The 16,809-nt window shown below is 36.6% G+C and overlaps 1 protein-coding gene across 1 annotated transcript in view; it reads right to left on the bottom strand.

Moving 5' to 3' along the window:
- Nucleotides 1–286: 286 nt before the first annotated feature.
- LOC110450302 (ER degradation-enhancing alpha-mannosidase-like protein 3) overlaps nt 287–16,809 on the bottom strand; it is a 27,515-nt gene continuing 10,992 nt past the window's right edge. The window contains exons 14-22 of the mRNA XM_021497761.1: nt 15,675–15,846; nt 15,215–15,423; nt 14,763–14,901; nt 14,209–14,290; nt 13,469–13,578; nt 7,194–7,313; nt 6,530–6,575; nt 4,170–4,349; nt 287–3,249 (exon numbers count right to left, since the gene is read on the bottom strand). Of these exons, the coding sequence (XP_021353436.1) occupies nt 2,126–3,249; nt 4,170–4,349; nt 6,530–6,575; nt 7,194–7,313; nt 13,469–13,578; nt 14,209–14,290; nt 14,763–14,901; nt 15,215–15,423; nt 15,675–15,846 (2,182 nt within the window). The 3' untranslated portion in view covers nt 287–2,125. The remainder of the gene's footprint in view (nt 3,250–4,169; nt 4,350–6,529; nt 6,576–7,193; nt 7,314–13,468; nt 13,579–14,208; nt 14,291–14,762; nt 14,902–15,214; nt 15,424–15,674; nt 15,847–16,809) is intronic.

Here is a 16,809-nt window from a genome sequence, read left to right on the forward strand (position 1 = left end):
TATGTGTGGTGCAGAAATATTCCACGAGTCGAAAAACGAACGCACTTGGACCGTTCTATAAGCAGAGCTAAAAATGCACAGTTTCAGAGAATAAAAAACAAGGTATCAAGAATAGTATGCCCTCCTCTCACGCGTCCACTGTATTACATAACATATCTTAAAAACTACATGTGGCTTGGCATTGTTTTAGAAAGAAATAACGCAAATTGGCAATAGTCAGCATTTTAGTTTCGGTCAGGTACGTCTGGACCCCTCAATCTACACGTGCCAAATTTTCCTGGGGACAGCCTCTGTCCAGATCTGTGCCTGTCATTTTCTTTACAGGTTCAACCGGATACGCGAATTAAAATAAAACACAAGAGGCCAAAGCTGCCTTTTCAGTCACATGAGTTCAAATCGAAAATGTCTCAGTCAATCAGAAGCCACAGGCCATCTTGAAATTTTGGATTGGCACGAAAAGTAAGAAGACCTGTTTGGGAATTCTTATGTTGTAAAAAAATTCAGAGTTAATCAGTGCTGCTGTTCTTGAGAAGAAGTCAAAAATGTCTCAGCAAATCAGACCCTAGGGCAGCAATCTTGGATTTTCAAATTTGCGATAACAATATTAAGAACACTTGGTTGGGATATCGTAGGAAACTCAGAGTTAATCAGTGCTGCTGTTCTTGAGAAGAAGTCAAAAATGTCTCAGCAAATCAGACCCTAGGGCAGCAATCTTGGATTTTCAAATTTGCGATAACAATATTAAGAACACTTGGTTGGGATATCGTAGGAAACATTTGTACCAACTTCGAAGTCTATCAGTTTAGTGCTTCTGAAGACAAAGTCGAAAACATGTCATGAATTGGTATGATACATGGAGACAGAAGAAGACAGAAAGACATAAGGCAATAGCTCACATGATCGCTCAAGTCAGCTAAAAAGTGACCTAGTATTTACCTGAGCCTCAAAATACACATGATATTATGCTTCCATCTAGCTAATAAAATGAGCCTCATAGTGTAACAGGCAAAATTTGTTCACTAAAATTTTAGTTTTCCAACAGTCACTTATGACAGGTTCACTGTGCCAGTGCAAGTATAAAGTATTTTTTTGAGGGGGGTTTCTGGCACTTATCTTCACTTATGGCATGGATGGAAAGTTTAGAACTTCTTTATGATCTAGAATCAGTTCATTTTGGCAATTTGCTATTGATGGAATGACTGTTTGTACCTTTCTAATTTTTCGCAAAAAGTCAGCAGGAACTCATCTTAAAATCTGACACATTCAAAACTACATAAATATTATCTGACAAATATCAACCTAAAAGAAATCACTTTGTAAAGAACAAACTCATTTTGAGGTATCAATATTCAGGAACAAAAGTATAGAGCATCCTTTTATTCCAAAGAGACTTCGTTTTTAAGATATCTAATATTTTACCAAATATGAAGATAATTATTTGAGTAAAAATTGTCTGTGTCATTAACATTTAGATTAAATAATATATTCTGCAAAACAAACAAAGATATTTCAAGCAAACGAAAAGTTCAATCACCTCCAGTCTAGTTATAAAACTATGTAGATAAAGAATATTGAACTGATACCTTAGGGCACAATAACAGGTATCACATTGACTATCTCCATCATTCTAGATATTTCTACCATTTTCCTATGAGATAATTCAGCAACTTTCGTTACAAATGGAAAACTTTTGTGGTAATTGGGAAGCACTCACAATGCATGGAGAAAAAACAGAAATACTGGTACTCTGTCAAAATGCTGAACATATAACACCATTCGTTTAGGTAACATCTGAAGTGCAGATATACATTATATGCATAAATTGGGCTTATGTTCCTGCCGAGAAGTCATCATGTAAACAAATTTGATCCGTTATGACAAATATAACATGCGTTTACTTTTTTCTTAGCAAAAACTCATCAACATCCTCTCCTTTTGAAGTTATTTTTGGATATGGTTTCAAGAAAAATACCATAAAATTGTGCCCTTATTTGACAACACTGAACAATTAAAGATTGTAAAAATATTTCTATATAATATAACAATATATAGAATTTTGGGACAACAGAAGTCGTTTAAGAACTAAAGGGACCTTTGAAATCTATAATCTTAACTAATTTTGTTATCATAACTCGTCACGCTCAGGTGTATTCCCCGTCTCTTCTCCCTGACTTTTGGACTCTGTTTCATCCTCAGAATGGTATGTTGCATGAATTATGGTATTACTGTCTTTTGGCTTTGATGGTGAAACACGGGAAGGTATCCTTGGTCCCATAGTACTTTTTTCTATATGAACATCATTTGGCAATGACTCATCATCCATGACAATGTCATTTTGAGAAAACTCTTCATCTTCATCTTCTGCGATTTCGTTTTCTTGGAATGTTGAGGTTTGGTCCCTAGCCTGTCCAGCTGGCTGGGACGAGTCAGTTTCCTCCTCCTCTTCGTCTTCTGTAATGGTTATTATTTCCTCTAATGTGTTTATTCTAGCATAAACTCTTGAAGATTTACTAGTTTTTACGTCCTTTTCAGTAGATTTTCCTTCAATAAAGTCTTCTTCAGATGCATAATGCCCAAATTGATGTGGTATCGTTGTATGTTTTTCCTGCACAATTTCATCACTGGGATCGTCGTGTGATTTTAAAGGCTTAATCACTAATAATCCAGCAAGTTTATCAAACAGTTCCTGAGAATTATCATTAGCGTCCTGTATTTGAAAACCAAAATAAGCTGCCTCTAACAGTCTGGCGATTGATATAAGATGATCTGCTTGATTGCTTAAAGTTTCAAAGTTCGTCCTTTGCTGTAACACCTGGACTACACTGACGTATATCTGATTAAGTTCTGGCTTCGTTGTTGGTACCACCTTAGAAGACGTCAGGTCATCAAGTTTAAAAACGATCTGTTTAGTACCATCTGGCAAATGTTTCATTTGTATAACATCTCTATCTACAATGTTGGGATACTTTGGCTTGTTTATAGTCCGTCCTACATCCACAACAAGCTGGACATGGCCACTGCTTGTCGGGAGCCTGTACGTGTTACCTTCCCTTGTTTCACGTATGTGTACACGATGTTTGCTAGGCTTTGTGTCCGTTGCTTCTGGTGTTTGTACAATATCGGGGCTGTCACCAGCATCATCAGTAGCAGGATCTTTGGCCTTTTTTGCTGTGTTACCTCCACACGTAGGGCCGTTCGCTTCCAGGTTCTGTTCTATCAGGGATTGTGGCTCCTTGGGAAGGAATGCTTCTGTAACAGCATACAGTACATAACTTATATTTTGAGCTTACTTAATTTCCCAAATGAACCTTTTCAGACTTGTTTGTGAAAACATTTAGTGTCTCATTCACAGAATGTATAACTGATGTTTATATTCAAAAAGAAATGTTTGCATTATGCTTGAATTTATGATCAATGTTTATGACAAAATGAATATCACACAAAATTTACTAAATAAAGGGGTTTTTTTAGGGTAAGGGAGAGTGTTCTAATTCTACCAATTTTCATAGTAACAATTTTTTCCCCGATACATCCTCAGGCTGTTAAATTAATTGCAAATTTATCCATCTTCACTGTACAATGTAGCAGGTATATCTTGATTCATACTGGCAGAAATCTTTGATAACGCCACCACATACTCAGCTAGGAAGTCGGTCTTGTCTACTTCTTTTCCATCATTATACAAGCTTATAAATAACTTCATCAAACGGTCATTCAGATAGGAAAACAATCCCATGTCTGTAAAGTTTACGATTATGCCAAAAAATTCAGAGAATGAGTTCTTCACTGATCATGGTGCATGATATCAAGATAATCAATTATTGCTCAAGATTTAATACAGTAACACTTCATTGCAGTTTTTCAACAAGTTTGTTCTTCATTAATAGGGAAGTAAAATATTGTATGCTGTCATCTTTCAATTAAAGAAATAAATTACTGTAAAGCATGCATGCATTGAACCTTAGCAGAGTTGGGGCATTATCTACAGCCAACATGAGTTTGCAGTAAGTATTGATTAAAAGTAGCCAATCTTAAGATATAATCACTCATTTTATGTTTATATTCATAATGTGGTATAACAGAACATCAAACATGTGGTTGGTTTGGATAGGTGGCACCCCAATCAGTGATTAAACACTTATAAACACTTATTTACAAGTGATGCTAACCTGCGTTCATTTCGCGCTCCCCTAGCAGGACCTCAAGATTGGGGAACTCTTCAAGAAGTTTTAGGATTGTCTGCCCCTCCTTGTGGAACAGAAAGACGAGTGGAATTTCAACATCCTGCTGGCCATCCCCCGACATGGCAAACAGAGCATGGCTGTCACTGGAACTCCCCTCAGTGTTGTCTGTGAAGGAAAAGTTGTTAGATACAGAATAACTGTAATTTACATGTAGAAGTAATTCTATTGACTAACTGCCGGTACATTTGATATTTAATGATAGACTATAAATAAACTGCAGCAAAACTATATCACCATACCCGACAAAAATTCTGTAATACCGGGAAATGTTTCGCTCTTCGCCCATGAAATCAATTACTATGTATATCATGTTGTTTACTTACATTTGCTGTAAATGATAAATTTGCCGTCATCATGGTGGGCGAAACAAGCGAAAATCAAACTGCAGCAAAAATGTCCATAAAACTTATTCTCATTAAATTATGGGATTTTGCAATAATTAACCTAGTAGGTGGCCTGGTGCTGTCAAATCAGAATTTTAGGATTAAGCCTAATCATCAACACCAACAACTAGAACACTGACAGGTCAGTAAGGGCCCGGTCTTGTGGCAATATATCCCCCATAATCATCAAGAACCAATCTGCCCATATGGCTGAGCTTGACGTTTGACATTTGGACTTCAAAAAGAATCGCAAGGAAGCAAAATATACATTTTACATGTACTATGATGCGAGACTTGTTTCCTTCCACCTCCATATTTGCTGGGCTAACAGAAATGTAAATACCAGTGCAATACTCATTTGTCAGCTTTGATTTGTTTTATTTCACCTTATATACCTCCTACATCAAGAGCCAGGGTCAAAGTCAGAGATCCACTTTGTCTTTGACTTTTGGACCCAAATGACCTTGACCATTAACCTAGTGACCCTAAACTTTGGTCAGTTGACTTATTTTTTAACTCCGACCGTCTTTGCTTCTTGATATCATAACAAAATATTCATCAGTGAAAAATACAAAACTTGACCTTGACCCTTTGGACCCCCTAACCTGGACCTAAGGTCAGTTGACTCTGTGTTAAGTTCTGAACAACATTGCTTCATAATGTCATAACAAAATGTTCATCAGGGAAAAGGTGCAAAATTTAACCTTGACCTTTGACCCAATGACCATGACCTTTGGTCAGTTGACTCCTTGTTTAATTCTGATCAACTTTGCTTCATAATGTGATAACAAAATGTTTATCAGTGAAAAAGATGCAAATTTGACCTTGACCTTTGAAATCTAATGACCTTAACCTTTGACCTCGACTTTTTACCTCAGTGTGTCTCTTTGTTTTATTCCGAACAACTTCGCTTCATAATGTCAAAGCGAAATGTTCACCAGTGAAAAGCTACAAAATTTGACCTTGACACGATGACCTTGACCTTTGATCAGTTGACTACATGTTTAATTCTGATCAACTTTGCTTCATAATGTCATAACAAAATGTTCATCAGTGAAAAGATGCAAATTTGACCTTGACATTTGAATCTAATGACCTTGACCTTTGACCTCGACTTTTTACCTCAGTGGGTCTCTTTGTTTAATTCCGAACAACTTTGCTTCATAATGTCATAGCGAAATGTTCACCAGTGAAAAGCTACAAAATTTGACCTTGACCCCTGACCCAATTACCTTGACCCTTGGTAAGTTGACTCCTTGCTAATTCTGATCAACTTTGCTTCATGATGTCATAACAAAATGTTCATCAGTGAAAAGATGTAAAATTTGACCTTAACCTTTGAACCTAATGACCTTGACCTTTGACCTCGACTTTTTACCTCAGTGTGTCTCTTTGTTTAATTCCGAACAACTTTGCTTCATAATGTCATAGCGAAATGTTCACCAGTGAAAAGCTTCAAAATTTGACCTTGACCCCTGACCCGATGACCTTGACCTTTGGTCAGTTGACTCCTTGCTAATTTAAGTTTCCTTGTTAACTTCTGATCAACTTTGCTTCATGATGTCATAACAAAATGTTCATCTGTGAAAAGATGTAAAATTTGACCTTAACCTTTGAACCTAATGACCTTGATTTTTTACCTCAATGTGTATTTTTGTGAACTGAACATCTTGACCAAGTTTCATGTACATCGGTCAATAAATACCAAAGTTATCAGCCAGGAACAGAATTTGTGGACAGACAGACAGACAGACAGACAGAGTGATTACTATAGGGCACCCGTATCTCTGATACGGGGCCCTAATAACATATCTGTGGTTACTTATATAGACATGACATGTCGTGTATTACACAGGCAGATGTTACATCTAGAAAATGATGAGTAGGGTTGTATTTACACACCTATTACAATGCTGCCTTTAGCACCAGCTTTTTGTAGATTCCTTGCCTGAAAAAAAATCAATTACAAAGGTGAGATTTTCCTTTTTCTACATAATATGACAATACATGTAAAAATCACGCAATACCCATTGAAATAGCTTTTCTCCTCAAATATTTCTATTTTGATACAAATTTGATAAACTGAAATGTGTTCTATATTATTACTACTGAGAGATATCATTTATCTTTTCTATACTTGTGTGTGTGTGTGTGTGGTGGTGGTGGTGGTGGTGGTGGTGGCGGTGGGGGGGTCTTATACGTTACAAAAACAATTTATTTTTATTTAAAAGAAAATGAGACAGCTGTGAAAGGAAACAGATTTTAACAACAAATTATTTGCTATTAAAACTAATATTAAGTAACCACAGAAATTAAAATTTCAAACAGAGCCATCAAGATTTTTTAACTCTTTGTTAACGAACAAACATCATTAATCAAAGGTCATATACAATGTATCTGTTAAAATACCAAAAGAAAATATATACATCAGGTTCTAGAAAAGTCATGTTTCATTTGGATATGCAGAAACACATGGATTTGGAAAATATTAATGCAGGCATTTTCTCTGACACAAAAGGTTTGACAATGTGAATTGTCATGTTTGATGAGTAGGAGACACCGTTACCTTGTCCACAAACATACAGTTGCCCCGCTCAATGATGACAATTTTCGCTTCCACTTCCTCAAAGTTATTAATGGAACTACAAGCACTGAATGGGTCAGCCTTCACAACGTGTCCTTGGATCTATACAACAGAATAGAGTACACTTTTATAACGTCAGCCTTCACAACGTGTCCTTGGATCTATACAATAGAACAAAGTACACTTTTATTATGTCAGCCTTCACAACATGTCCTTGGAACTATACAACAGAACAGAGTACACTTTTATTACGTCAGCCTTCACAACGTGTCCTTAGATCTATACAACAGAACAAAGTACACTTTTATTACATCAGCCTTCACAACATGTCCTTGGATCTATACAATAGAACAAAGTACACTTTTATTACGTCAGCCTTCACAACATGTCCTTGGATCTATACAATAGAACAAAGTACACTTTTATTATGTCAGCCTTCACAACGTGTCCTTGGATCTATACAACAGAACAGAGTACACTTTTATTACGTCAGCCTTCACAACATGTCCTTGGATCTATACAACAGAACAAAGTACACTTTTATTATGTCAGCCTTCACAACATGTCCTTGGATCTATACAACAGAACAAAGTACACTTTTATTATGTCAGCCTTCACAACATGTCCTTGGATCTATACAACAGAACAAAGTACACTTTTATTATGTCAGCCTTCACAACATGTCCTTGGATCTATACAACAGAACAAAGTACACTTTTATTATGTCAGCCTTCACAACATGTCCTTGGATCTATACAACAGAACAGAGTACACTTTTATTATGTCAGCCTTCACAACATGTCCTTGGATCTATACAACAGAACAGAGTACACTTTTATTATGTCAGCCTTCACAACATGTCCTTGGATCTATACAACAGAACAGAGTACACTTTTATTATGTCAGCCTTCACAACATGTCCTTGGATCTATACAACAGAACAGAGTACACTTTTATTATGTCAGCCTTCACAACATGTCCTTGGATCTATACAACAGAACAGAGTACACTTTTATTATGTCAGCCTTCACAACATGTCCTTGGATCTATACAACAGAACAGAGTACACTTTTATTATGTCAGCCTTCACAACATGTCCTTGGATCTATACAACAGAACAGAGTACACTTTTATTATGTCAGCCTTCACAACATGTCCTTGGATCTATACAACAGAACAGAGTACACTTTTATTATGTCAGCCTTCACAACATGTCCTTGGATCTATACAACAGAACAGAGTACACTTTTATTATGTCAGCCTTCACAACATGTCCTTGGATCTATACAACAGAACAGAGTACACTTTTATTATGTCAGCCTTCACAACATGTCCTTGGATCTATACAACAGAACAGAGTACACTTTTATTATGTCAGCCTTCACAACATGTCCTTGGATCTATACAACAGAACAGAGTACACTTTTATTATGTCAGCCTTCACAACATGTCCTTGGATCTATACAACAGAACAGAGTACACTTTTATTATGTCAGCCTTCACAACATGTCCTTGGATCTATACAACAGAACAGAGTACACTTTTATTATGTCAGCCTTCACAACATGTCCTTGGATCTATACAACAGAACAGAGTACACTTTTATTATGTCAGCCTTCACAACATGTCCTTGGATCTATACAACAGAACAGAGTACACTTTTATTATGTCAGCCTTCACAACATGTCCTTGGATCTATACAACAGAACAGAGTACACTTTTATTATGTCAGCCTTCACAACATGTCCTTGGATCTATACAACAGAACAGAGTACACTTTTATTATGTCAGCCTTCACAACATGTCCTTGGATCTATACAACAGAACAGAGTACACTTTTATTATGTCAGCCTTCACAACATGTCCTTGGATCTATACAACAGAACAGAGTACACTTTTATTATGTCAGCCTTCACAACATGTCCTTGGATCTATACAACAGAACAGAGTACACTTTTATTATGTCAGCCTTCACAACATGTCCTTGGATCTATACAACAGAACAGAGTACACTTTTATTATGTCAGCCTTCACAACATGTCCTTGGATCTATACAACAGAACAGAGTACACTTTTATTATGTCAGCCTTCACAACATGTCCTTGGATCTATACAACAGAACAGAGTACACTTTTATTATGTCAGCCTTCACAACATGTCCTTGGATCTATACAACAGAACAGAGTACACTTTTATTATGTCAGCCTTCACAACATGTCCTTGGATCTATACAACAGAACAGAGTACACTTTTATTATGTCAGCCTTCACAACATGTCCTTGGATCTATACAACAGAACAGAGTACACTTTTATTATGTCAGCCTTCACAACATGTCCTTGGATCTATACAACAGAACAGAGTACACTTTTATTATGTCAGCCTTCACAACATGTCCTTGGATCTATACAACAGAACAGAGTACACTTTTATTATGTCAGCCTTCACAACATGTCCTTGGATCTATACAACAGAACAGAGTACACTTTTATTATGTCAGCCTTCACAACATGTCCTTGGATCTATACAACAGAACAGAGTACACTTTTATTATGTCAGCCTTCACAACATGTCCTTGGATCTATACAACAGAACAGAGTACACTTTTATTATGTCAGCCTTCACAACATGTCCTTGGATCTATACAACAGAACAGAGTACACTTTTATTATGTCAGCCTTCACAACATGTCCTTGGATCTATACAACAGAACAGAGTACACTTTTATTATGTCAGCCTTCACAACATGTCCTTGGATCTATACAACAGAACAGAGTACACTTTTATTATGTCAGCCTTCACAACATGTCCTTGGATCTATACAACAGAACAGAGTACACTTTTATTATGTCAGCCTTCACAACATGTCCTTGGATCTATACAACAGAACAGAGTACACTTTTATTATGTCAGCCTTCACAACATGTCCTTGGATCTATACAACAGAACAGAGTACACTTTTATTATGTCAGCCTTCACAACATGTCCTTGGATCTATACAACAGAACAGAGTACACTTTTATTATGTCAGCCTTCACAACATGTCCTTGGATCTATACAACAGAACAGAGTACACTTTTATTATGTCAGCCTTCACAACATGTCCTTGGATCTATACAACAGAACAGAGTACACTTTTATTATGTCAGCCTTCACAACATGTCCTTGGATCTATACAACAGAACAGAGTACACTTTTATTATGTCAGCCTTCACAACATGTCCTTGGATCTATACAACAGAACAGAGTACACTTTTATTATGTCAGCCTTCACAACATGTCCTTGGATCTATACAACAGAACAGAGTACACTTTTATTATGTCAGCCTTCACAACATGTCCTTGGATCTATACAACAGAACAGAGTACACTTTTATTATGTCAGCCTTCACAACATGTCCTTGGATCTATACAACAGAACAGAGTACACTTTTATTATGTCAGCCTTCACAACATGTCCTTGGATCTATACAACAGAACAGAGTACACTTTTATTATGTCAGCCTTCACAACATGTCCTTGGATCTATACAACAGAACAGAGTACACTTTTATTATGTCAGCCTTCACAACATGTCCTTGGATCTATACAACAGAACAGAGTACACTTTTATTATGTCAGCCTTCACAACATGTCCTTGGATCTATACAACAGAACAGAGTACACTTTTATTATGTCAGCCTTCACAACATGTCCTTGGATCTATACAACAGAACAGAGTACACTTTTATTATGTCAGCCTTCACAACATGTCCTTGGATCTATACAACAGAACAGAGTACACTTTTATTATGTCAGCCTTCACAACATGTCCTTGGATCTATACAACAGAACAGAGTACACTTTTATTATGTCAGCCTTCACAACATGTCCTTGGATCTATACAACAGAACAGAGTACACTTTTATTATGTCAGCCTTCACAACATGTCCTTGGATCTATACAACAGAACAGAGTACACTTTTATTATGTCAGCCTTCACAACATGTCCTTGGATCTATACAACAGAACAGAGTACACTTTTATTATGTCAGCCTTCACAACATGTCCTTGGATCTATACAACAGAACAGAGTACACTTTTATTATGTCAGCCTTCACAACATGTCCTTGGATCTATACAACAGAACAGAGTACACTTTTATTATGTCAGCCTTCACAACATGTCCTTGGATCTATACAACAGAACAGAGTACACTTTTATTATGTCAGCCTTCACAACATGTCCTTGGATCTATACAACAGAACAGAGTACACTTTTATTATGTCAGCCTTCACAACATGTCCTTGGATCTATACAACAGAACAGAGTACACTTTTATTATGTCAGCCTTCACAACATGTCCTTGGATCTATACAACAGAACAGAGTACACTTTTATTATGTCAGCCTTCACAACATGTCCTTGGATCTATACAACAGAACAGAGTACACTTTTATTATGTCAGCCTTCACAACATGTCCTTGGATCTATACAACAGAACAGAGTACACTTTTATTATGTCAGCCTTCACAACATGTCCTTGGATCTATACAACAGAACAGAGTACACTTTTATTATGTCAGCCTTCACAACATGTCCTTGGATCTATACAACAGAACAGAGTACACTTTTATTATGTCAGCCTTCACAACATGTCCTTGGATCTATACAACAGAACAGAGTACACTTTTATTATGTCAGCCTTCACAACATGTCCTTGGATCTATACAACAGAACAGAGTACACTTTTATTATGTCAGCCTTCACAACATGTCCTTGGATCTATACAACAGAACAGAGTACACTTTTATTATGTCAGCCTTCACAACATGTCCTTGGATCTATACAACAGAACAGAGTACACTTTTATTATGTCAGCCTTCACAACATGTCCTTGGATCTATACAACAGAACAGAGTACACTTTTATTATGTCAGCCTTCACAACATGTCCTTGGATCTATACAACAGAACAGAGTACACTTTTATTATGTCAGCCTTCACAACATGTCCTTGGATCTATACAACAGAACAGAGTACACTTTTATTATGTCAGCCTTCACAACATGTCCTTGGATCTATACAACAGAACAGAGTACACTTTTATTATGTCAGCCTTCACAACGTGTCCTTGGATCTATACAACAGAACAGAGTACACTTTTATTATGTCAGCCTTCACAACGTGTCCTTAGATCTATACAACAGAACAGAGTACACTTTTATTATGTCAGCCTTGACAACATGTCCTTGGATCTATAAAACAGAACAAAGTACACTTTTATTACGTCAGCCTTCACAACATGTCCTTGGATCTATACAACAGAGTACACTTTTATTACGTTAGTCTTCACAACATGTCCTGTATCTACCCAATACAACAATATAGGATTTGATGAGGTCAGCGTTCACAATAACACCTTACATCTCTACATTGATGTTGTCATACCCTGATGATGTCATACCTCGACGTAAAAACCACTACACCAATCCTTCAACATACATACAGTATTTAAAGGAAGTCATACCCCCTCAAAGCTGACATTACTACTGGTCCCACTTGTATAAAACATCTCCACAAGATTTCCTATAGACAATACATTGCTTGGGATTTTCCTCAATTTTGAGATGTTTTATATACAAGTGGTCCCTGGGTACTTACTTTTCTTTCATTGATTGCTTTACTTAAACCTGACAGCTATTCCCCGCAATTTCAGTTTTTGGTATGTAGTTGTTTAATTGTTCAAGATTAATTTATTCATTTGGATTATAGTCACAATCTAGCAAAAGATGATATTTTGTAGGGCTGGCAAATAATAGTATTGACTTGGTAAAGCTAATGCAAATATTAGCATGAAAGTCTAGAGACATTTAATTTAGGCTTTAATATATATCTTTAAGTTGAAATATTTTATCAGAAACAAGTGAAATGTAACATCAAATGAGTGAACACAAACAATTACCACAAATGTGTCAGATGTTTTCATTGTCATTATAAATTCTATTATATATCCTAGTATGAATAGCTACAAAAGGAAATTGTACTGACTGTCAACCTGAATATAAAGTCTACAAGTTAAATATTTCACATTTTGAAAGTAATATACAATAACTTCACAGCTTCTCTACAAGAACAATCAAATATGGTGAATCGTAGAATGCTTAACACGAAATTCCAGATCACCATCCTATCTTGCATTGGAGAGACCAAACAGACAGGCTGAGAAAGATGGAAAACTATTTTCAACAGAAAGCACCTTGTTAAAATGCATACTCACAGGAGGGTTGGTTTTCAGACTGTATCCAAACTGTGCTGGTCCAGCCTTGAAGGACAGTGATCCAAAGTAAGGGTCAGAAAGGACCTGTACTATCATCGGGTCATGTTGAGCTGTAATCATCAATGAAATATTACAAGGTGATATTTCTATGTAACATTAGTTAAAGTTGAGTTAATAATCTCCTTAACTGGTACCAAAACATTAAAATGGCTAGTGCTGACTCAAACAAGCCACTCTAATACTGACACAATTCAAGCTAACAATCACTACAGCACTAATTCAAGCTAACACTATATAAAATTCACTCTCACTGTGACCAGTCACTCCGACCTGTCACTCTGACATCAGCTTTTCTACTTTTCATATTAAAATATTGTTCCATCATTAGAGTGTTAAAAATATACAGTATTTGACCTAATAAGAACCTTGCTTGAATAAGGACCCCCCAAGATAACACAAGGAATATGACTCAATGCTTATCATAGGGAATTAAACTTGGGAGTGTGAAAAAAGCCTTCATGACTCTGCCACGATGGAAAAATTGTTAACTGTGTCTAAATGAAGGCACCCCATTTGTCATCTACCAGTGACGTGCACCCTTATTGTAGTTTACATAGATACAACTTGAATAAGATTATAATACGGATGGCACCAATGTTCAGCCCTCCCTCCTTTCCTCTCCCCCGACACCTCTTTTCCTCTCCCCGACACATATAAACAGAATAGTAAAGTTGTCTTACTCTCTTGTTGCTGGTGACGAGAAAGCTCAATCATCTCCTGCATAAATTTCATTCCATCCTCAGCATCTTCTGGACTAGCAGCCTGCAGGCAAACACAACAGTGACCTATACCATTTCACTTATAATCAACACACAACTCTCATCAGGACACATGTGTTTGAGAGCTAGCCTGTTTATCAACTCTGTTTTCAAACACATTCATGCCATACATTGTTCAATAAATTATTGATATCTAAAGTCAAGGCTAGATAAAGGAAATGTATTATCATCCACTGTTTTCCTCAAGCTTACGTCTAAATGAATTAGTTGACATTTATCTTACCATTACATAGTAATGACTGCCAATGATCTTAAGTCCTTACTTTCTTATTTTTCAACTAAAGATGAGTATTTTTATCAACATAATTTAGCAGCAGAAATGTATTATTCAAACAACTCATTTCCTGAGACTTCTTATATGTTAAAGATCATTTTTGCAGGTCTATTCGACTGTCGAATAGGTGTCCTGCTAGTTTCAACCTCTAAGAGCCCCCAACTTTGTACAGACTAATTACCTCCCCTGCTGTATGGAGCAGCTGTACTCGTCCATCAGCCATTGTGGCTATTTTTATTCCCATCAGGAGCAGAAGGTCAAGCTGAGCCTTGTTACCGGCAATAAAGTCAGCTGCCCGCAGCCGTGGCTTGTGGCCTTCCCTGTCAGATAGGAAAACCATTTTATAGCACAGAAATGGACAATATGCTGCCTAACAAAATGTATCATCCTACCAGCATTATGTCCAGTTGAAAATATGGCTACTGCTGAAGGCAAAACTCGTAAACTGAGCACCACTTTGACAATTTAGCCAGCTTATAGATATGGCTATAATTGAAGACAAGAAATTGTGTTATTTACAATAAAAAGTAACATTTACTTGTTTAAAATCAATGAATTTCAAACTAATTTAACCATTACTATATGTCTGACTTACAACTAACATAATCTTCTGGCTTGATTTTGTGAATTTACCTTTTAGAGTTGGTGGTATATTTATCAACCATATTCTGGACCTTGGAACGGAGGTTGAAGGCGTAGTTATTGGTGCCTTGGTATAGGTGTTGGAGGTTTGGACAGGTGTGGTGCTTATTGTCCTCCAGATACACAGTGTCTGACGGGTGGGACATACTCTCAAAACTCTCACTAAAGTCACCCATGTCCTGGTACACCTCACTTCTCACCTAATGCAGATGTAACGTAAAATAGGAGGGCTCAAGTCAAAGGTAGCTGGGTCAAATAGGTCCTTGCCATTAGAAATGCATAAACATTACATAACATATAGTCGTTATGTTCACTGAGTTATTGCCTTGATTTAAAGACTATGAGCCTTCTCACAAGAAATTAGATCCGCAAAATAATTTTCAAAATTCATTTTCTGCTCATATTGATATTTACATGATCTTTTATATATTCGCCAGACCTGTTTCAGTACCTTTGGTAGTCTGGCTGTCACGTTGGTGACAGACAGTGTAGACAGTGTAAGAGGAAGGAGGTGAGCCTCTGTGGTGAATATGTAATCATCAATATCCAGTACACGGTCTGACTTCTCACTGAACATCAGGTACAGGTACTTAAACGTCTCGGCCAGCACGTAGGAGTCCATCCTACAAGTAAGCATGTTACCATGTATTATCAGTGAACAGCTTGTAGTTTTCACAAATACATACAATAAACTCCATTATACTGCAATATTTTCTCCAGTCATAGTCATAGCTTGACAAAAGGACCAGTCAGTCTTGAAACGTTTCAACACGTACATTGTTTGTGTATAAACTAAAACTTTGAAATTATCTTAGAATTATATTTGAGGCTCAGCAATATTGCACACGAAACTTTGCCCAGTCAAACTTTCACCCTTCAAAATTAAGCTGCCGTGAAAAATGTCTTGGTATACAGTGTATCAAAGGACAGAGAGAAATTATTTAACAAAAACGTGGAAGTGGTATCTTTAAATTTGTTGGCAGTATGTGAGGTGGCAAATAATATAAGAGCTGGCAATACAGTATAATGAAGTTTTAGTGTATTGTGACTGTATTTGGCATGTGAATGTGATTGACTGATTATGAAGTGAAGCATCAGCATTTCTAACAAATTCATACTGTTACCCGATAGTGTTAAAGCAATATAAAACAAATCAAATTTCCGGTACTTGATCAGTTCCCATTAAAAAGCTAAGATCAATAATTGTTGAGAATTTAACTGAAACTCCAATGGTTACTTGAAAGTACTTAAGCTCCTGAATATGAATGTGATTAGCGTGAGGTTTTCGGATCAACTGAGCCTAAATTTGGGATGTACAAATATGTGTACCTAATCAAAATGCCTAAAGCTTTTACACTTTTATACATGGCTATGAAATCACCAAAAACAAGGTTACCGCGAGCGGTATATAATACGCCCGTCACACATTGAATGAGCAGTTGTTTGTATGATTGAAATATATGAAGTATTTGTGAGTAATTGATATTAAAAGAGAAATCATTCAACATAACTGGTAGATCAATGAGTGCAATACAACATCATGGAACGCATGCATCGCATTAATGAAACCAAGGGTAATAACTCCA

Source organism: Mizuhopecten yessoensis, unplaced genomic scaffold (assembly GCF_002113885.1).
Source record: "Mizuhopecten yessoensis strain PY_sf001 unplaced genomic scaffold, ASM211388v2 scaffold5145, whole genome shotgun sequence".
In the NCBI taxonomy this organism is placed as follows: domain Eukaryota; kingdom Metazoa; phylum Mollusca; class Bivalvia; order Pectinida; family Pectinidae; genus Mizuhopecten; species Mizuhopecten yessoensis.